This window comes from Gadus macrocephalus, chromosome 12 (assembly GCF_031168955.1).
Source record: "Gadus macrocephalus chromosome 12, ASM3116895v1".
In the NCBI taxonomy this organism is placed as follows: domain Eukaryota; kingdom Metazoa; phylum Chordata; class Actinopteri; order Gadiformes; family Gadidae; genus Gadus; species Gadus macrocephalus.
Window position 1 is genome coordinate 12158064 of NC_082393.1, and position 23553 is coordinate 12181616.

A 23553-nucleotide genomic window follows, 5' to 3' on the forward strand; every position below is an offset into this window, starting at 1 on the left:
CATACGGTCCCTGCCATTTGGCCAGGAACTTGCACTCTGCTGTGGGGACCAGGACCAGTACCTGGTCTCCGGGCTGGAAGGTTTGCAACTGGGCTCCCCGGTTGTAGACCCTCGCCTGGGCCTGCTGGGCATGCCGGAGGTGTTCTCGGACAATGGGCCACACCTGGGCCATGCGGTTCCTCACCTGCTCCACGTGGTCCAGGGTGGTGCGGTGGGGGGACGGCTGGCTTTCCCAGGCCTCCTTGGCTATGTCCAGGATACCGCGGGGTCGTCGTCCATACAGGAGACCACCCGGTAGACGCCTGGGGCACCTCCCGTACGGCGAACAGGACGTGTGGTAGCAGCTGGTCCCAGTTCTTGCCGTCCAGGTCCATGGCCTTTTTTAGCATCTGCTTCAGGGTTTTGTTAAAACGTTCCACCAGGCCATACGTCTGGGGGTGGTAGACTGAAGTCCGGAGCTGCTTCACCGGCAGGAGCCTGAGTAATTCCTTCATTACGCGTGACATGAAGCATGAACCCTGATCCGTTAGAACTTCCTTGGCTATCCCCACCCGACTAAACAATAGCATGAGCTCCCGGGCGACCGCTTTTGCGGTGGCTGCACGCACGGGTAGAGCCTCGGGGTACCGGGTGGCGTAGTCCACTAGTACCAGGATGTACCGTGACCCCGGCTGGTCTTGGGCAGGGGCCCCATAATGTCTAGAGCTATACGGTCAAAGGGGGTCTCGATGATCGGCATGGGGACGAGAGGGTTCCTGACTGTGGCCCTAGGCGCGACCCTCTGGCACTCGGGGCAACCCTGACAGTGACGCTCTACGTCCCGCTTGACCTCCGGCCAGTAGAACCTCGCCAGGACCCGTTCCCGGGTTTTGTCCATCCCCAGGTGGGCTCCCAGGAGGTGGGTGTGGGCCATATAAAGCACCTTGCTTACATACACTCGGGGCACTACCAACTGTTCCCTCACTCCCCCCTCTCCTTCTGCTACCCGGGACAACAGTCCCCCCCTAGTGGTGAAGTGTGGGTATGGCAGGTGACTCACCGAGTCTCGGGGATGTCCGTCGTGGGACACCACGTGGCTCCAGGCATGCTTCAGGGCCTCGTCTTGTAGCTGGGCGCTGGCGAACTGGCCTGGTCGGGCCGAACCTTCCGCCCTCCCCGGTAAAATGTCTGAGAACTCGGTCAGGGGGGAACTCGGTCAGGGGGGAACTCTCCGGCTCCTCCGGGGGGTCGGGTTGCTCAGATGCCGTGAGGGTGACCGGGGTGTCGGTGTGGGGGCCCGGCGACCCGGATCGGGCGGTCCCTCCTCCCCCCGTGCGGATCGGGGACCCCGGTGGGGACGGACCGTTCCCCTCGGACTCCTGGTCCTCTACTGTCGACTCTCCGTGGGACGTCGGGACTCGTGTAGCTCCACAGGCCGGCCGCGCTCCCCTCGCCCCTCGGCGGGGAGGCTCTCTCCTGCCTCAGGATTCTCGGGCCGGGTCCCAGAGCCGGTGAAATATCGGGCAGTCCGTCCCGATTAGGAGTGGCACCGGGAGGTGGGGTACAATCCCTACCCGAGCCGTGAACACCCCGCGTGGTTTCCGGATGACCACGTGGCAGGTCTCGTAAGTCCGTGTGTCCCCGTGCACGCAGGCCACCTCCATGGGTCTCCCCTCCCGTCCTCCCGCCAGGTCGGGGCGGTGGAGGGTGACTACGCTGCCGGTGTCCAGTACGGCCTGCGTGTCCCGGTTCATGACCCGTGCCGGAATGGTCGGGCTCCCGGACGGTCCTTGCGTCCAACAGGTCGCCAGCATACAGGGCGGGCCCCTCCCTCTGTCCGCGTAGGCCGACGGCATCGGCACATCCCGGTCTCCAGGCCAGTATCGGGCGAGGTGGCCTGGCTGACCGCACCCGTAGCACCGCCGCTGCTCGCGTCTCTCCTGGGACACGATCGGTGGGTCGGGCGGAGGGACCGGGACGCCGGCGGGATTCCCCGTCGGTCTCGGTGGGTCTCGGCGGGTCGTGGGGCGTCTCCGGTGCCGTAGCTCAGCCGCTGGGCCACCTGCCAGTTCTCTAGCTGTCTGACTAGGTCGTCCACCAAGTTGGGATGGTGGTGGGCCAGTACCCTTCGGGCACCCGGCGGGAGCTGTCGGATTGTATTGTCTATTAGGACCCGGTCCCGAGGGCTGGGACCCTCTCCGGTCGACAGCCACCGCTTTACTAGGCGGCTGTGCTGGGCAATCTGCGTCCGTACCGGGCCCCGGACGTCGAATCGCCAGTCATGGAAGCGTTGTGCGCGGGCCGCGAGGTTGTGCCCGTAATAGGCCAATATCGCCTGCTTCAGGGCTGGGTACTGCCGGGCGGTCTCCGCCGGCAGGTCTTGGCTCACCTGCTGGGCTGGTCCGGTGAGGAACGGCGTTACGATATGGGCCCACTGCTCCTCTGGCCAGCTCTCCCTCTGGGCGGTCCGCTCGAAGACCTCCAGATACGCCTCGACGTCGTCCTCGGACCCGAGCTTGGTGAGCCGGCTGGTCGGGACGGTGATCGGGGCGTCGCGGACGGCATGCTGCGTGAGTCGGAGCACTGCTTCGCGGAGCAGGGCTAGGCTCTCAGCCGTCTCCCGCTGCTGTTCGGCGGCTCGCGCCTGCTGCTGTCGCTGGGCGGCGGCGGCGGCGGTGGTCCCCTCCGGGTTCTGCATGTCGGACTGGGGAGGTTCTTCACCGGGGTTTTGTAGTGGGGTCTTCGGTTGCCTGCATTCTCCACCATATGTGGGAACCCGGTCCTTGGAGGGTCGGGTTCCAGGTATGAATCACACTGGGTCAGGGTTTAAAGCCGTTTGCGGCGTTTATTGCATCAGACAGACACTGTTCAAATGGAGTACAATCATTTAGGTTCTATAGGGTCTCCGTGAGCCTCTATCTCCTCGTCGCTGCCGTGCTGTCCTCCTGTCTGTCCTCAACCTTCTTTTAACATGGCTCCTCTGCCACCGGCCAGGTATCCCCCAATCACACTGATTGGGGAGGCGAAAGGGCTGCTCTCGGTCGCCGTCTGGTGGGTGACGGCGGTACACGTCGTCTACCACTGTACCTCGGCCCCGCCCCGGGGCGGGATGCCACAATACGCACAAACAACAGTCAGAGTTTTCCCCCCTACAACCCTTAGGCGCAGGGAGGCGACCCTCTCGTCTACCGGGGTAAACTCCAACACCGCGGCGCTCAGCCGGGGATTTATGAGTATCCCCACACCCGCCCGGCGCCTCACGCCCTCGGCAACTCCGGAGAAGAATAGAGTCCAACCCCTATCCAGGAGTACGGTACCAGAGCTGAGACGTGCGTGGAGGTAAGCCCCACCAGATCTAACTGATAGCGCTCCACCTCCCTCACAAGCTCCGGTTCCTTTCCCCACAGCGAGGTGACGTTCCACGTCCCCAGAGCCAGCTTCTGCCGCCCGGGTCTGGTCCGTCGAGACCCCTGACATTCCTAACTTTCTTCTCAATGCAGTTGAATGCTCACGTCCAGCATATTTGACCGCTGTCAAGGAAAGTGTTTCTTTTTGCCTCTGATTCACCTCATCTGTATCACTCCGCAGTCTGGTAACTTATCAACCCCAGCGTATTTGGTTGCTAAGCGACGTCGACAACTTTGGCGAACTATTTCTCTGCTGATCAACACTACGAATGATAACAAATACATTGGTGTAACGGGTTCACGAAGTCAGGACACAGTTCTTTGTGGAAATGGAGCGAACTCCTGTTTATTTCCACTTTGGTTACACAATCTTAAAGACACACGAACAAAAGGACAACGGTTCACTGTTCAAATCCGTCCGTCTCCTGGTTTTACGATGCTCTCTCTGGCTCGGAGAGAGCGTCTTCCTCCTCCCTATCTCAAGCCCTGACTGAAAGACAAGCAGGCACATAAATACACACTTCCTGATTGGGTCAGATTGCAGACACCTGTCCGCAATCAGACCCCATCACCCCAGCAGACCCGGTGCTCCATGCTCCCCCTGCAGGCCAGACGCCGCCCCACCTCCACAATTGGAAAATTATTTTTCCGATTTGGCAATTAGCCATTACTAATAATACAAATAGCCAGCTCATGATGTGCAGGGATGGACTGGCCCAAAAATTTGGCCCGGGACTTTGGGATGGAGAGGCCTTTTATGAGACCGCAGGAATAGCGCGCGTAGAATTTTGCCCCGGTGTAAAATAATAAAAATGAGTCCTTATCCGTGGATATGTGCATTGCAACTGCATGTCAATGTTGGGATGTGCATGTGTTTAGAATATTGTGAAGATCACTGGGAAATATTTTATGAGCAATCTTGTCCATGTACAAAATATTAGAAATTGCATGTGCCTAGAAAGGTAAATCAAGGCTGAAAATGATCTAAATAGTGCAAGATAGAATTATTTTAGTGGAAAAAAATTGTCATTGACACATACACAGGGTTTGGGAGATGGGGGCGGGCCGGGGTTTGTTGTCCGTTGCTGTGGTTACCGGTGTTGAAGTGTTCCAATGGTTTATTAGCGGTGGTATCTAATAAATCGCTCTCTAATCAATACTTCATTCACTGCCTCTTCCGTGGGCATTACAATATTATGAATAGTTCTCGTCGTCTCTGGTAGGGCCTACTTCCATAATTAGTTTAAGTCATTATTATATTGCCAAACATGCTCGCTAGTGCACCTGTCATAGCTATGCTGCTGTGTCCTGTTCCCGCCTCACCATTGGTCTTGCTGACAGGGGCGTCGCCGTCAACCTTGGCTTTTCCACGGAAATGGTCGGTTAATTTAGCACATTTGGCTGCGTCTTGCTCTAACATTTTTTTCCTTTTCAACCTCAACTTCTGAGTGCCACCCAATTCTTTTTCCTCTCCAACCCCTTTTTGACATTTTCGTATTTCGGTGTAACTTCAGTGAGATCAACGAGAAGTAAGTGACCCGGCCGTGTGTCAGGCTGAGCCAATCAGAAATGACAGACCGCGGAGCAGTCCAAGTTGGGAGGGGCCGTTCGGCCGCTCGCTTTGGCCGCTCGCTTTGCCCCCATACACTGTGGGGGTGCTCCCCCCTCTAAATTGACAGTAATACATCGGCCCAGTTTCACCGTCAGGCAAGAGCTCCGTTTCGCACTGTAAGCAAATATCCGGCCGCAGGCCGTCCCAAATCACGGCTTACTTAACTTTTTCATATATTTTTTACATCTTTTACAACAAAAAATATAATATAAATATGTAATAAAAAAATAAATAATAATAATAATAAAAAAAATCGACAAGAATTACGGCCGGCCGGCTCGGCCTGAAATCGACCGGCTGTTCGGGAAATCTCCCGAACCTCCCGATGGCCAGTCCGCCCCTGATGATGTGATACAGCGTTCAGCTGTGCAACAAATATTTTTTTCTTTTCTAATCTCAACGACTTTTGTAGTGCTGTGTGTAGCCACACGTTTGGCCCTTCTGAACTTAAACACGCAGTTCATTTCCTTTCCTAGCTCCTCTTGTTTATGCCATGTCATGTCACGTTGTCAACATTGGATAAATGGAGCAGAACATAGTGGGTCATTTGTCCGATGCTTTTTGGAAAGGTTTTCTTCATAAAACGTGCCAGACAGATTTCGTATACATTTTATTCCTTAGTAATAAGCTACATGGGTATGCCGTCTTTCAGAATCTTTCATTTCCGGCACTCAAGAGAGAAAAAATAGTGCGTCCTCATTGTACCCAGCACTTCTGAAAATGCACTTCCGAATGCGTCTCTGTCCCCAGCACATTTCAAACCAAACTGACACCCATGATCATATTATCAATGAAAGTCCATACATTGACCAAGCAGGCATTTATTGGGTTAACCCAAGCATTGCCGAACGGCCCGTGGCTAACGGTAGCGGGCTTACGCTCGCACAAACATTCCATCCAATTGTCCACAGTCTTCGTTTATGAGCTCGGTTTCTTACCGGCTGACTCTCGTGTGTTGGTAGATGCCTTGGTTGCACGGGATTACCATGTTTTGGAAAAGACGAGGACTACACTTCTTTTAAGCTGCCGTCAGAATTACTTCCGTGTTTTGGTGTTGTGTCCCGCCCATTTTATAGTCTGTGCGCAACATGGACTGGACAATGATTTCTTCAGTTTATTTTCATAATGACTTTGATTTGACTTGACAGTGCCACAGCCTATAACCTATTCTTGAAAGCAAAACACCAAGCTCATCGATTTAACGAGTCAGGGTTTTTTGTAACAGTTAATTATGTATCATGTGTGAGAGGTCATTCCTCCTCCTGAGTGTGCTTGCAATTTATGTCTAGTGTGTACCCCTACTGTCCACAAGTACCATGGATATGGAGAATTGTTGCCATGTCCCAGTGGTGGTGGTGTCATATATATGAAAGAGGGCATTCAAATATACTACAATGATCAATTAGGAGGCGAAAGCCCTATTGGAAGTGATGTAATAGGTGACTGGGTTGAGGACATTAACAAGTAAGCTATAGACCTGGGGTCTCCTTTATATCAAAGGGGGTCTCAAAGGACAGATATGATTATCAATTTGGGGGCTCCAACCCTACAGGAAAGAGACCCGTGTATTACAGTCATTTATCCATAATATCATCTCAAACGACTCCGTCGGGTTCTCCGACGTCTCCTGTTCTTCCACTTCCACATCAATCTGAAGTGGACTGAACTGCTACATGGAGGAGAAAGGGATTTTTGCCCACGATTGCGTTTTTCATTTGTTCTGACACATACATAACTAGAGGGTGCACTATACTATCTGTGCACGAAAAAGTTAGACAATCATGCTCTGGGACACGATTCAATAGATTAACGTTTGTGCGCATGAGCACGAAATCACGTGATACCGGGTTGGAATGGCGGTATGGAATAAATGTTATAAGAATAGGCGCCGGAACCTATGAGGCCGCGGGGCCAATGGCCATCCCACTTCGTGAAAAAATAAATAAATATATTATTATATTAGTGCTGTCAGTTTAACGCGTTATTAACTGCGTTAACACAAACCAATTTTAACAAATTAATTTTTGCATCCCGTGATTAACGCTCTTTTGGCTTGACAAACGTTGTCGTTATGTCACCTGCTGTCTAGCAAGAACTAGTCACGTTAGAAAAACTAAAACACCATACCGGATCTAGCACAGCTCCGAAACGTTAGCGGCCCAACGGGAATTCTCCCGACTCTCCCGATTACCACTCCGCCACTGTGTGCGTGTGTGTGTGTGTGCATGTGCATGTGTGTAGACGTTATTCGATAGCCTGGTAATGTGTATAGGCCTACCTACGGTAGGAATATTCATACTGGTTTAAATAATAAATGTTATAGTATTTCCCATCTTTGCTGAGCAAGAGTTTTGTTCAAAAGTTCAAGGGATATTTAGAATAGAATAAATGTGCCATTAAATGATTAATCGCGAGTTAACTGTGGCATTAATGCGATTAATCACGATTAAATATTGTAATCGCTTGACAGCACTATATTATATATATATATATATATTGTAACGAGCTGGGTTAATGTGATTCTGTTATTATGCGTTCAGCAGTTAGGCAAATGTTCTCATGTGTTGGGTTATGCACTAATGTTATTCGTAGAGGTTAATGGCGGATTGTCTCGCGAGAAAGGGGGGAGGGAACAACGTGAGGGAGGGTCCGGAAGCAACGGGTTGTTGGAGTTAAAACTGTGTTGCGGCTAAATGTACGGCGTGGTCGCGGCCAACAGTGATCGGAGTAAACGTTGGATTTGCTAAATAAAGAGCAGGATTGCAAGCCAGACATCGCCTGTTTATTCAACGCTGCACCACCGTGGGGTGAACGTTACACTGGTGTCAGAAGTAAAAGCAACGGACTGGTTCTTCTCCGGTGTTCCCCATTATCCTAGCCGTCTGGCGGACCTACCACGGGGTGCTGCTGTTTGTACTGCCAACAAACATGGCACACGGGAGCGGAGCGCGGCCGAAAGTTAAGGAGGAGGAGGGGAGCTTTATGCCTTGCGGAGGGTCTGGCGGCGGAGTTTGAGCGAGCTGCGGAGACCAAGGCCCACTTGAGGGAGACGGCGAGGCGCATGGCTTACGACGCCGGAATAAGCTCCATCGACCCCCGACAGAGCAGAGGATATGACGGAGGCTTCGTCGCAGGCACGTCGGCTCCTCCAAAGCATGACAGCGGAGAGAATGCACAGCCTGTGTGGCAGAGGGGTGGTGCCTATACTTCCCGGGCCCGGTGTTAAAACACAGAAGTACTCCGGTAAGGCAGACTGGCAGGCGTTTCATGCCCAATTCGAACTGTTGTCACAAGCTGCAGGCTGGTCGAAGGATGATAAAGCGCTACAGCTAGCGTTATGCCTTACGGACGACGCACTCGCATGCCTGTTACTGCTCAGCCCAGAAGAAGAATTATGAGGCTCTTGTTGGGGCTCTGCAGAGACGTTTTCGACATTGCGAACAGCCCGGTCTCCTACACTCTGAACTTTCCATCAGACGCAGGCGGCCTGGGGAGCCCCTCCGTGTGTTAGCTAATGACATTGAAACTATAGCCAGGAGGGCTTATGCCCACATGCCCCCGGCGATACAGACGGAGCTCGCCAGGGACCAGTTTGTCCAAGCCATATCCCCAAGGGAGCTGCGCATTCAGACCCAGCTCGCCCATTCCCCGCTCCATACAAGAGGCTCTGGAAGTGGCTCTGGAGAGGGAGATTGTGGGGGGCGGGACCATTGAAGGCAGCCCTGAGGAGAGTGGTCCTACAGTGAGAACCGCTGCATGCACTGATGTAGCCGAAGTAAAGCCTGCATGGGTGGCTGAAATGACCGAACTAATACGGGCTGTCTCCATGCATTCGCCGCAAAGTGTCACACGGCCTCGCCAACGCCCCCTGGTCTGCTGGGCCATCTCCTCAGACAGTGCTCCAAGCATTCCAAAGACAAGGGAAACGGCCCGGGACCCGTATAGATGGGACGGTGCGGACCCCTTGCTTTTGCCGCAAAGGATGGAGGGGCCCAACAGCAAAGACGGAGGAGAGGGGCTCCACTCCCCCCTGAAGCAGACGAGAACACAGAATCCACTATAGTGGTGGTTTGGACTCATTCTGGGAATTTCTGCCATGTTCCCGTCACCATACACGGGGCCCCACTTACAGTCCTTGTGGACACGGGCTCCACAGCAACAATGCTGAAGCCAGATGTAGTTCCGGCGGGGACACAGTTGGAGCAGACTACAGTACAGCTGAGGACAGTGACTGTTGAGCTGGCCCCTATGCTTGGTAAGTGGAGGGTGACGTTGAATGTGGGAGATCTGTCAGTGGATTTTACAGTATGGGTGGCGCAGGTGCAGGACCCCTGCATACTGGGGCTGGACTTTTTGAGGGCTGCGCGCTGTCTGCTGGACCTGGGGAAGAACATATTGACTGATACCGCCCACCCAGTCCCCAAAGCCCCACCCCCTGGCCAGGACAGCCATGGAAACACACTGCCATGACACAAAAACCCCAGTAGAGAGAAATACCCCCCCCGTTAGCAGCTTCCTGCCACTAGTGCCCCATGCCCCCAGCGACGGTCAGCCCCCCTCTGCACATGCTGATTCATCTTCCCCAGCCCAGTCAACTACGGTGGGGGAAAAGGACAGGTTGTCGGCGGTGAGATGGATATGGAGACAGAACTGTGACCAATTTGAGCAATTGCAGCAGGAGGAGCTGTGGAAGGTGTTTTCTGACTTTATGGACATTTTTCCGATGAAATGGGCCTGACACATCTGGTCCAACACAAAATAGCGCGAGAGAGCTCCGTATCGAGGAGACGTGCCCCATGCACGAGGGGGCCGGACCAGTCTGCCGCGGAACGCAGATGGTTGACGCGGCCGAGTGGCAGGCACAACAGGAGCAGGACTTGGACATCCAACCGGTGCGACATTGGGTTGAGGCAGGACAGAGACCACCCTGGGAGGAGGTGACTGGGAGCTCCACTGCAACGAAAGGCATGTGGATCCTCACGCAGGACTGGGACACGCACCTGCCCTTCGTCCTCATGGCCTACAGGTCCGCTGTTCAGGAGTCCACCTCATGCACGCCTGCCCTCCTCATGTTGGGGCAGGAGCTACGGACGGCAGTGGAGGTGGCCTTTGGCAAGCCCCCTGACACCCCTGCTTTTCCTACAGGGAGAAAGTATGCCAGGAGACTCCAGGATCGGATGGAGTCCGCCCATATCTTTGCCCGAGACCAGCTGGAGGAAGCGGGCATGAAACAAAAAAGGAACTACGACATAAGGTCGAAGGGAAGACACTTCCAAGCTGGAGAGCTGGTGTGGGTGTACTGCCCCCGCAGAAAGAAGGGACGGTGCCCCAAGTTTGACTGTCATTGGGAGGGGCCTTGTCAGGTGGTGGAGCGGCTGGGTGAAGTAGTGTACCGGGTCCAACTGCCAGGACAGAGAAATAAGGTTGCACTCCATAGAGACAGGTTGGCCCCGTACAGAGGGGACTCCCTCCCTTCCCCAAGCTCGGAGTCCCAGGCGCCCGCCCGGAGGGGCGACGGCGCAACCGCTGCACGCGGCTACATAGGGGCACACTAGCCCTATCGAAGTCCCATTTCCCCTGCACATACTTTCCCAGAGACAGTGACTAACCCCCCTGTTCACATCCCTCCTTCCCCCTTCCTACCGCAGTCACCTTTCACTGCACAGGGGCGTTGCCCCACCAACCGGGCAGTCTTGTGGGGAAGCGTTCCGGCGTGGGTGCGGTATGGCCCGTTCATCCCTTAGCTTGCCCACTCCCCCATCCGTCAGACACGCCTTCCGTCAACGAATGACGGAAGGCGTGTCTGACGGATGGGGGAGTGGTATTTGCAGACGATCTGATTGGCTGACGGATCCGTTGCAGCTAGAAAAGTTACAATTTTCTCAACTTCTGAACGCAAGAGACGGAGCCGACGGAGCGGACGGACCCACAATGCATTTCGGGATCTCCCCATGCAAAGTCAATGAGATCCATCGACGGACGGATGCAGTGGGCAAGGGTTACGTCTTGTTCATACCACATGTGTCCATCGGCGGATGGCCGACGGACGCAAATCAAATCGCCTCCCTCTACAAAGCCGATGTGTGGATATTAATACAAAAGGTGACTAAAAACAATCCTATTATTCCACATTTCTTTAAAAATATATAACGGACAGATTTTTCCTGCTTCTTCATGCTTGTTATTGCAAAATGGATCCAGGAAACGCGTGGGATTTATTTGCATAACCGCGATCTGATTGGCCGACGGATCCGGCACTGCCTGAAAAGTTGAACATTTCTTAACTTTTTGACGCAGGCCACGGAGCCAAATGGACGGACGGACCCACAATGCATTTCGCGAGCGCCCCATGCAAAGTCAATGAGATCCGTCGACGGACGGAGGTAGTGTGAACAAGCCCGCAACTGTCTCCAACTCGGCTTTTCCCTCCCGGCACGAGCCACATGGCTGAGAGAGCCCTGAATGAGTGGAGAAGCAGGCTATTTAAGCCCTGCTTCTCCACCTGTTTCTCAGGTGCTCTGCATCTCCTTAATTCGCACGGGCCGGGTTGCCACAATATTGCCTAGACGAACGGCAAACTGACAAATTATATTTTTCTATAATCTCCCTGCTTCCGAAATCTCCTCCCAGCGCTTGTCCGCTGGTTTTCCATAAGCATTCCACTGTGTTATCATCCCTGCTGCATATGCCCTCACACATTGTTGAAATCATATGCTGGATGCTTTATTCTTTCTACGTGGTTTTTAGTTAATGATCGGGCTATAATAAGACCACATTGGCTATGTTCGCTGACAACAGGGGCATTTCATAGTGGTTGGAAATTTTAGCGAGCCGACAGGCTTTTTGTCGGGACGCGGAGCACACAACTCAAAATCGAGATGACATTACAGCTCATCCGCGCATCTCTACTAACTAGACTTCACTGCACTACGCAGAGGACAGCCACCATAATCCCTAGTATAGGAACTCGGAATCCATTGTTACTTACACTTTGTTGCTGCGTTGATGCTGCGTGAAGCACTGCATTAAACACGACCCAAGTCCTACAGTCAAATCCAAAAGCCATCTATAATGATGATTGCGATGATGATGACGATTATGATGACGATGATGACAGTGAAGAAGGTTATTATGATGATTCAGTGTTTACTTTGCGGTGACGACACATTATTTGGATCAACTGGTTGACATAATTGTTCTCTTAAATACAGCTGAAGTAGCAGAAGATGTCCCAAGACTAAAAATAGAGGGGACACTGCCTTGCAGCCTTTACTGTAGGATCTTGTCCCATCCTGTGGTGGCTAGTGGGGTCCACCTCCACCCCACAGTGTTAGAAGTTGATCGCAGTGCAACTGTAGGTCGTTTCCCTCGCAGCACGCCGCTTCCTATTGGTGCTAGGGGCGGCAATTATGAAGATATTATTTTAGCAAAAGTCGTTAGCACCTGTAACTTCAGATGTTGTATGCGTACACTAAAGTCAGAAATGTGTAACGCGTAGTGCCGAGAGACGGGAGTCGGAGGCGGAGTATCCAGGACTGAGTTCTGCGGACCCTTCCATCATTTCCAGGGTAGGTTTCAGTTATCCTTCCGATGGGCCAAGATGCTCGAGGATATTGGGGGTCAACTACCATCACCACCTGACCTGACTCCATGTTCCCTTTGTCAGTTTCCCATTTCTGCCTGACTTGAAGGTTCGGAAGGTATTGGAGAATAAAGGCTGTCCAGAAATGGTCTGCTAAGATCTGGCTGTAGCGCCGTCTCCTCCTGCGAAGGAGTTCACTTTCACAGTAGATTGCCTGAGGAAGAGAGGCGTCGGGCCGCCCCATCAGCAACATATTTGGAGTGACAGGGTCTGGGTCGGCAAGGTCAGAGGAGATGTATCCGAGAGGTTTTGAGTTCAGAATACCTTCTACTTCAACCATGACTGTGTGTAGGACTGTTGTGGAGTCTGTCCAGAGGGTCACTGACTGAATTGGGATAGTGAGTTCAGAGCTGAGAAGGTTCGCCAGTTGAGCACCAGATAGGGCTGCGCATAGTTCAAGGCGAGGGATAGATAGCTGGCGTTTAGGGGCTATACGAGACCTGGCCATGACGAAAACTACATGGTTGTCTTTATGCTCGTCCTTGATCTGAAGGTAGGCCACAGCACCGTACACACGCTCAGAGGCATTAGAATACATGCATATGGGATTCTGAGGTGGCTGTGTCATTATTAAGGGGCAGATAACAGCGAGGAAAGTGAATGTCAGGAAGATTTTGCCGTTCCGGCTCCCATGCTTGCCATTTTTCCAACAGACTATCTGGCTTGATGATGTTATCCCATTCTCTCTCCTGCTTCCATAGATCCTGCACCAGGATCTTTGCACGGGCTGTGAAAGGGGCCAGATAGCCCAGAGGATCGTATTGACTTGCCAGCACCTTATATACATTTCTCATTGTAGGCTGATGGTATATGATGGATCGGTTCTTGTAACCCAGCATGTCTGTGGAGCAGTTCCATTGGAGGCCTAGTGTCAGCTCTTTGGGGTCACCATTTCCTGAGAGCCACATTTCACTAGCTTTGGACCTTGCATCTAGTGGGAGATGCTGTATTACAGCTGGATCATTACTTGCCCATTGTCTGATGTCAAACCCACCGTCAGCAAGCAGAGGTCTCATTTTGTCAATGAGGGACTTTGCCTCATGAGAGGAAGGAAAGCTTTGAAGGCGTCTTTCTGTAGCATAGAGACGGGGAAGAACAGCTTCCTTTGGAGCTTTAAGGACAGGACTGTTGGGAGCTTGTAGCAGTGGAGTGGCGTAGCGCATTACACCGTCTATCTCTACTCTAGTGGTCTTAGAATGGAGTAAATCGAGGGCCAGCTTGTCTTGCTTTGACCTTGTTGCTGTCTTTTCATTTACATGGGTAAAGGTGTCAATCTGCCACAGCCGTTCAACATTCCTGAGCAATTCACTCTTGAAGCAGGTAACAGTGAGAGGTAGAGCATGATGTGTTTGGATTAAGTTGGCGGGCCCAACCAAGCCTGGTATGTACTGCCAATGGGCCTCCAGATGGCCCCATGAGTACCGGCTCTGTTGCTGTAATTAGATGGGCAAAGTCTGAACCAATGAGGACAAGAGGGCATACCATATCAATCGGCTGTAATGGGATTCCTCTGAGATGGTGATAGTGCTCTTGTAACTGCTTCACAGGGTATGTGTGTTCTGACAGTCCAAGAGTCTCTGCAGTGAATGCTCCATTGATAACATGCTTTTCGGTTGGACGATTGATAGGGGATATTTCAAAGGATACAGATGCTCCATTCACTTGCACTATATCCTGTCTCACTGTACGAAGGGAGATGTTTTCAGGCATAGCTGTGAGGCCCAAACATTGGACAGCTTGGGGGAGCACGATAGATCTATCCGCACCGTCATCAAGGATTGCATGAGTTACAAGGGTTCTTTCCCCATTGTGGAGACATACGTTAACAACTTTCAGCATGACCTTATGACAGCGATTGGGTTTGTCCATGTAAAGGAGCTCTGAGGGAGAGGATGTTAGCATCACTGTGGCTGATTTGCTTGTAATTGCATCATGGAGAATGGCCAGGTGGAGCTCATTACAGGTGTTGCATGGCTTCTTTAAGGTGCATTTATCCATTTTGTGTATTCTCCCACATTTGCCACATCTATCCTTCTCTTTGAGCCATTTCATTATGCAATTTCTGGATAGTTTTTTTAATTCTGAGCATGCGCCCAGAAAGTGATCTCTGATATTACAGTAGGGACAATAAGGCTTGGGCTTATCGAAATTTACCTTCTCTTTGGTGTAAGCCCTTTGTGTACTAGTCATCCCAGATGTCGTGGACAGGTAGACGGAGGAGACTTGTCTGGAGGGTTGGCGTTCCTTTCCTATACGGTTGGGGTTCCTTTCTTGTTTGTGGAGCTCAACAGCTCTCTCTGATATGCGTTTTGCTCTCGACTTTGACTGTAGCCAAGTTGACAGGTCGAGAAGGGAGTATGTTTGGGTTGCCTCTCCAGTCAGAATGCCACGATTGATGCAACGCTCCACAAATCCGTCTCTATACTGTACAGGTAATTTACTGGTGAGTCTATCAACATGGGACCCACACCTCAGCTCAGACCCATTAGGGCCCTCCAGGGACAGCAACATTCCAACAAGAGCTTGGACAGAAAGGGCAAAATCATCAAAGGCCTCTACATCACCTATACGAATGAATTTAACATTGCACCAATTTCACTCTGGACCAGCAGCCTTGGCTGACCGTACTTCTCTTTAAGTGATCGGAGAGCGGTGGAATAAGGTCTGGTGTTATGCATGCAGGATCTGGCCAATTTATTTGCTCCTGGGTGCTGAAGATGGTCTAGTCGTATTTGATATTTATACTGCTCAGTAAGATGGGGGTGATTATCAAGGAGGTTTTCAAGGGCCATTTTCAGCAGGGCGAACTCACTCTCTCTGCCACTCTTGAACACTGGAAGTGAGGGCCTCGGCACTCCATACGCAGAGGCTATGAACAGCTCCATCATATTTGGGGTTGGACCATGTAGGTCAATAAGTGGCAGCTGCTGGGATAACATGGCTTGCACTGGTGGTAAATGGCTACTGAGAGTGGGCTGTTCAGGATCGGGCAGTACTGCAGCACCATAAGGGGCCTGGACATTGGCTGGAGGTGCATTTACATTAGAGAAGGAAGAGGCTGTTACCTGGGAAGGTGCATGGTGACTGGTATAAGGTAAAGCCAGGGTAGACAATGTAGGGACAGGCAATGGTGCAGCTTGAGCACTGGCTATGTGGGGCAAAGAGGGAACCTGGACAGGGGCTATACTTTGCTGTGGTTGTTGAGGAATATGAAGGGTTTGGGAGGCACTAGGTGCAATAGGAAGGCTAGGTTCAGGAAGCGAGGAAGTAACTGACGAATGAGGGTGAGATTCGACACATACCATTCTTAAAGGGGCAGGAGTGAATATCCTGGATGGAGGCAGATCGTAAAAGGAAGAGGTGGCTACATTACGAGGAAGGGATGAGGTCTCAGGGGCTCCGCCAGAGTGTTCATCTTCAGAGAGATTCTGTTGAATGAAACTAGAGACCAGCTGGGCTGACTGAAGCTCTTGTTCTTTAATACGAATGCGTCGGTTCATGCCAACCTGTCTGGCAAGTCTCTCTCTGTGTGCGTCTGCTTGCCTGTTCTGGGCAGCTCTGGCGGCCTCATCAATTGTTTTGAATTGCTCATCAAGCTCCTTGTTCTCTTGACTTTGTCTTTTAAGCTCCTCAAGCTCATCTCTCTTCTCCTTTTCCTTGAGAATACTGATTTGGATATCACTCAAACTTGGGGCTTGGTCACTTCCAGAGTGCCTACTAACTTGGGAGCCAACAGGGAGGCTAGGAGTTGGCCTGGAAAAATAAGTCTTCTTGCTGCGGGAGTGACGTGACCTATGGGATTGTGCTAGCTGCTGCTGGGGCATTTGGATCCCATAGTATACTGGGGGCTGCCTATCTCTTTTAGGTCTAGCCCCTAGTTCATGGCCAATTGACTTTGTGGGGGGTTGAGCTAATGCGTCACATGGTACTGATGACAAGGGGATTTGGTGCTCACCAAAGAAATTAGGCAATACTGATTTAGGTGGAAGGCTAGGATTTGTTGGGGGGGTAGGAATTAATAGCACAGGTGCTAGTCAAGACAAATCTGCATTGTCCGGGTAAAGCTGGGTTGAGTGCACTTCCAATTGGGATCCATCCATGATAAACGCAGGGCTCATCATCGATATCAATTATTTTAGCTTCAGCCATTTTAGGTTAATGTTGAGTGGTGTGGCTCAGTACTCCGGCTCGAAGGACCAATTTGGTCCTTCGAGCCGGAGTACTGATTAGAGGCTGTTAGAGGCTTGTGGTCCACGAAAGCCGCAAACTCTCGTCCTTCCAAGAGGAACCGGAAATGGCGGATCGCCAGCCAGAGTCCAAGGAGTTCCCTGTCGAACGCGCTGTATTTGCGCTCCCTGGGGGTCAACTGGTGACTGAAAAAGGCGAGCGGCTGCCAGGCACCATCGGCCCATTGTTCGTGCACCGCGCCGACGGCGTAGTCAGACGCATCGGTGGTGATGGCGACGGGGGAATTATGCGACCGATGGGCCAACATGGCGGCTTGGCCCAAGGCGGCCTTCGTGGCCTCGAACGCCTTCTCCCTCTCCGCTGTCCAGTCGACAGCCTGGCCAGGGGACTTGTCCTTGAGAGCCCCGTACAGTGGGCGCATGACGTGAGCCACCTGGCGGATGAACCGGTGGTAAAACGTCACCATCCCCATTCCAAAAGCCAAACCGGACTGAACTGGACGGTCGTTCCGTCTGCTAAAAGGGTCCGTGCTAAACACGCCCCCCACCCATAGTTGGGTGAATTATTTTAACCACCACAAACAGTTAATTTGAAGTCGTAAATATTTATTTTGCATGTGTACTCTAAAGTCACAAATGTGTAACCCTACATTTGAAGTCGTAAATATTTTTTCTACCATTGTAAACACAAAATAGGGTCTACGAGTTCACAAGTCTGTGTTACAGGTGCACAAATCCTATCCTGCACATCACAACTTCAAAGAGTCATGCTACAATCATTGCAGCGCAGTTGGTGCAAAACACATTCACACACCCGTGTTTCATAATCTGAGAACATGCACAAAAATGTGCATTCGTAAACCCACTAATGAAACTGATGCGCCACTAGTTCTAAGATATTCACAAACACAATAATTATTTTTTGTTTTATTTTGTTCTCCAGATTAAGGAACCGTGTTCTGGTGGCATTTTGTTGAAATTTGAACATCAATGTCTGGTGATACTGTCAGACCGCCCAATATAGCTAATAAAATGGCATGGCAACCTCAGAAAATGTTCAAAGTTGGCCGCCATGTTCAAAGTTGTCACAATCAATATTACATATCCACAGGCCACAGATTATGTCCAATCATCATGAAACTTGCCATATATGATCTTCAGACCAAGCTGAACAAATGTGCCAAACAATTATTTCTAATTCAAAACCGTTTGGCCGTGACAGCCAATCAGACTTGACGGCAAAGCCGCCAAATAGCAAGTAAGCCTGTTCTCAGCATCTTTTTAACATATCATAGCCAAACTTGGAACATAGACTCATGACATCATTCTGGGGACATCCAAACAATTTGGTGACCTTCGATCTCAGGGGGACGACAAACAGGAAGTGAGCTAATTTCTCTGCAAGGACTTCCTGCATCCAAACCAAACTTGGCTCATAGTCTTATGAGCGGATGGTTGTTTACATTGTGTCTCTGTTAGGGATATTGTTCCGAATACCCCTATGTATTTGTGTCACTGTCGGGCAGACGATAATGCGGCCTTAACACTAGGTTGGGTAATTTTTTCATTTGGTAAACATTGATGCGTACTCGCATAATGCTCTAGTGTTCATTCCACCAGCCGTCGTTATTACCGATTACCGAGACGGTCGTCATGTAGCCACCTAACCGATTACGTCTGTCCGGCAGAATTAGTTTATCGAGTCCCATTATGCACCTAGCCGATTACGTCCGTCCGATTAACGATACGGTCGTCAAGTAGCCACCTAGCCGATTACGTCCGCCCGGGAGATTAGTTTATAGAGTCCCATTATGCTTGACAACCACATTGCTGCATGCAATTATATTTAATACTATTATTATTATATACTTTAAAAAAAAAAATGCTTACTGGTTATTTTTAGGTCAGATTTAAGGATGAAGATGAGTCTAGTTCTGTATGATGACACAGCTGCTGCATATGTTGGCTTGCTTCTTTACTTGGTGAAACACAAACAAAGAGGGGAATAGTGAGGCATACAATTCTGCTGATTCACATCAAATCAAACAAAACCCAGGACAGCTTGCAAGACTAGGCAAAAACATCTCTATCCCATACTCCTGTCTGTATTAACCCTAAATATCTTCTCAACCAGTGCACCCGGACTACATCTTCCCTCTGGTGCTGACCTCCGCCACCCAGGAGCTCTTTGGGTGCCGTGCTGACGAGGACCTCACAGAGGCTAGCCCTTACAAACTGCTGAATAAAGAAGATGTGGTGCAGGACATGAAGACCAGGGCGGCAGTGTCAGATTTCAGTCCCGTCAAGCAGTTTGTTCTGGTGAGGATCTGCTTATTTTTCCCCAGATACAGATTACAAAAGCAAACAACCAAGTGTGCAAGAGCATGTGTTTGCCCTTAGTGTGTGTACAAAGAGATGGCTGTTTCCCAGCATATGATTACTTCTGGATGCAGGTAGTGCGTGGGTGGCTTGTTAACTTGTTATCCCTTCCCATTTGCATAGAAACTCAGACAAGAAGTGTTAGGTTTCTATTGAACCCATTGACCAAAACAACCAAAAAACTAACGTTATTTGAAACTGAAACTGTAATTTACCAAAATAAATTAAATGTCTGAATGATTGTTATTTGGAACGAAAGCCCTTGTTTTAAATAAGTCCAAAACCTTGGACCTCATCCGCAGGACTACCCAGATGATGAGATCCTGCTGGTGTTTGACAGGGAGTTCACCTATGGGCAGAGCTTCTACCTGGCTCTCACACCTGAGGCCAAAGAAAGAATCCTCCATGTAAGCCAAAAGCCACAGATATACGCTCCACCACAACTACTTAACCACTCACATGATGTAATGTTCCTGCCATGATGCACACTGACTCTGTGCTCACAGACACCGCAGGCCGCGGAGGCGCAGCCGGGAGAGGTTCAAGGGCAGGAGGAGTTGGTGGTGAAGAGCCCAGAGCCTCAGGCCTGGATCCCTCTGGGATCTGAGCTGGAGATAGAAAAAGATTCCACCAAATTCTCTAGAGACAAGGTACCAGAAAATAACTAAACTTTGATTCATTAGGTTGGTGGCCATCTGGACCCGAGATCAATGGTTCTAAATTAAATCAGTCAATAAGCCAGTCAATAAGTCTGTCCCACTCACGTACTAATAATTCTACATACTTACATACATCATATATCTGGTGTGATCCTCCCCAAACACACACACACACACACACACACACACACACACACACACACACACACACACACACACACACACACACACACACACACACACACACACACACTCACTATATAAAGCTTTTGAGCGCCTTGAGAAATGTATTAATTCTTATTTATTATTATTACTATACAAGTAAATCTATCCCTCCTCAATCAGCTGAGATACAGGGTCTCCAGGGCACGGAGGGACTTTGGAGCTCCCGTGAGTTTCTCTGACCACGTCGTGGTTGATGACATCCACAAGTGTGTCTCTTTCAAGGATGAAAAGTTCACCATCAAACTGATGGAAAAGGAGTGCGAGGTTCAGGCCATTCCCATTCTATCTAACAGCAGCGCTCAGACACAGTGGTAGGAAAATTGACATTGATTTGATTATAAACATATATAAATCATTAAACTGTTTAAAACATGGCACAATTAGTCAAAAAGTAATGTTGGATTACGTTGCCAATGCATTCAGAAAGTTTATGGTTCTGAGAAATGTCAAAGAATTTAATTAACAATATTTTTTCACAGGGAATATCCAAAGAATATGTGCACACAGTACGAACCGAGAGGGTTTAGTATGGAAGAAAAAGAAAACTATCGCCAATCTGAGAAGCTGAGAAAGTTTATGAACACAGTGGCCCCCAGGTAAAACTTTGGCTGATGAATGGCCTCTCTTTTCTGCACAGCACTGGGAACATTGTATTTCATGGTTGACCAAATGCTACTTGAAGTTAAAGAGGTACTTCACCGGTGGGAATATGAAGGTTTTATGAATTAAATAATTCAATGTATTATAAATGTGAAAAAATAATTGAAATCGGTTCATCCTAGCCTGAAAAATGGCAGAAAGAGTGTTTTCATGGTCTCTCTGGCTCAAAGTAAGAAAACCTCCAACTACCACAGTGCATTGCGCTCGCTGCCCCGCCCACCTGTCGGTCTCCCGTCCCCCTCATTCGCCCTCAGTACACGAGCTCCCGCCCCCTCTCATTCCTTATTGGTGGAAAAATTTGCCACCAAAAGTGTGTTGTAGTCCTCGGCCCTTCTAGCGGGACAAGAGGTTTCTCCCGAAATGACGTCAAACGCAAAGTACTTCCGCTCAATTTGAATTTCCCTTCAGTACTAGGTCTGGACCTGCTGTATGTAATTTGGTTTTCTGGTGCCGCCACAGCGGCCGCCAATCAGCGAACAGAGGGCGTGTCTGAGAACAATGACGATAAAGTCTTACGCCAGTTTGAGTTGTTGTTGTAGGTCGGTAGTTGATTTACAATGTGCAATTTTTCCCTGATAAATTAAATTAGACGAACAAAACCTGCAGCTGTCGTTGACGGACATTTTCGTGCAGACGCGCAAGGTGTTTGGTTTGTGTACAACCTGCGCGTGATTCCCGGCGCATGACATACGTCACAACCAAACGTTAGCGATTGGTTATGGCAGATCCAGAGTGGCACTGGGCAGATCCAATCATTTTAAACTTCAACAGACACCCGCCTTCAAGTGAGTTAACGTTTGTCAATTGATTAGGTCCAGACTCTGTACAAATGAAATGAAATGAAGTGAAGTACGAGAGTCTGGTAGAACCAGGCTAGTCAAACGCGTCATTTGACGTCAATTTCGGGAGAAAATTAGACGAGAAAAAATGGGCCAAGGAGAGACTGGTTTAGACTGATATTTATTTATATATTTATTTATATTACATAGCGATTTTATAATGATAGAACGCCGGTTCTAAATGGGTGAAGTATCCCTTTAATGTATCATACAGCAGAGGCTTTCGAGGACTCACACCCATTGTTAGTCTCATTAACAGTCTCAAAGGGCTTAAGCTGTGATCAGATGACATGACATTATTTTTTGGTATGATTACATGCAAAACAACACATACAGTCTCACATATAACATATTCGTTTTTCTTTGTGGTACTGCTTTTAAAGTGATGGCCAGCAGGAGAGATATCTGTTGAATAACCATAACATCCCAGAGGGATGTATTCACTAGTCACTTCAAATCAAATATCTTGTCTAAATGTCAAAAATGATCTTATAGTCAGCTAAAAAACGCAGTGCTTCATTCAGCTGCATGGTCGCCGTAATGTGATTGTACTCTAATTGGACACAATCTTGGCCACGTGAGTGGAAATTGATAACCTGAAATTGCAACAGGTCAAACATCATTTTATGTTATGGAATTCTCTTGTACAACACTTGAAATGGTGAAGGTTATCACATCATTCACTAAGAGTCTCTCTCTCTCTCTCTCTCTCTCTCTCTCTCTCTCTCTCTCTCTCTCTCTCTCTCTCTCTCTCTCTCTCTCTCTCTCTCTCTCTCTCTCTCTCTCTCTCTCTCTCTCTCTCTCTCTCTCTCTCTCTCTCTCTCTCTCTCTCTCTCTCTCTCTCTCTCTCTCTCTCTCTCTCTCTCTCTCTCTCTCTCTCTCTCTCTCTCAGGGCTGTGTGAAAAAGAGCTTTCTTCACACACATTGTTGTTGTTAAAAAGCATCTCTTTACTTAAAACACTGCACAACTGTCGAGTCACTTGCACAACTCCAGCCCCTCCAGTCTAAAACTCTGGCCCTCTTAAAGAGCACCAGAATGGATGTGGCTCAATTAGCCTATGAGCCACAGCTGCGGACTATCACGGCTAACCAGCCAGACAGGAGCACGTGAATCTTTTAAAAACATGTTTAAAAACAATGAAGATGCCATTCACATCTTCACAGGCTGTCAAGCGATTTAAAAAACGTAATCAAATTAATTACAGGCTCTGTGATTAATTAATCGCATACTTACATTTTTCAGAGAAAGTATTTAAAAATAATTTAATTCAAGTAAATTATGGCAGATGAGTGATTCAATGAATAATATACATAATATACTTTAAAGTGCAATGCCTCTTTTATTGAAAACATGTCTTTCATTAATATACGGTGCATTCTAAGATCAAATTAATAACATTTCCATCTCACTCAAGATTCAATGCATCTCAGTCGAGTGTGGCATGACGAGGCTGCCTGCTAGCGCCAGCTATAGGGGCTGTGGCAGCTCGTACCTGCGAGCTTGCTACCAAATGTTCTATGTCGTATAGGCTTCGCCTTTTAAGGCTATCGCTATTGGGTTATCCCTAGACGTGAGCCGTAGCACTGAAAAATTTGTAATCCCCACCCACCAACAGTTTGGGCCTCAATTATGACCGCGTGCCTCAACGCAACCCAGTCGCCAAGAAAAAACGTTGACGGTGTACGTTTCCATGAACACTGGATACGTAGCATTTCAACATAAAAAATAGCGTGTTATACCTACAGTATCCACGCGTGCCGCTGTGGAGGCGGGTTTCGGGGTTTGGGTTTCACGGCTTTCGCGGCAAATTGTGGGACTCTCTAAATTGACGCCACTTCGACCTGGGCGGGACTTTACGTCCTACGTCACTCGCTATGGGTGTGCATGTGTGCGCATAGCCGTCACTCGCGATGGGTGTGCATGTGAGAAAGGTTTTGGCTTTAGTGTCTATGGGTTGGTAATA

General features: G+C 49.7%; 1 protein-coding gene across 2 annotated transcripts in view; it reads left to right on the plus strand.

Annotated features, from left to right (window-relative positions):
- dnai3 (dynein axonemal intermediate chain 3) overlaps positions 1-23553 on the plus strand; it is a 167364-nt gene that overhangs the window by 60399 nt on the left and 83412 nt on the right. For both annotated transcript variants that reach the window (XM_060066855.1, XM_060066854.1), the window contains exons 2-6: positions 18962-19146; positions 19509-19613; positions 19713-19856; positions 20211-20401; positions 20570-20686. In XM_060066855.1, the coding sequence (XP_059922838.1) occupies positions 18962-19146; positions 19509-19613; positions 19713-19856; positions 20211-20401; positions 20570-20686 (742 nt within the window). The remainder of the gene's footprint in view (positions 1-18961; positions 19147-19508; positions 19614-19712; positions 19857-20210; positions 20402-20569; positions 20687-23553) is intronic.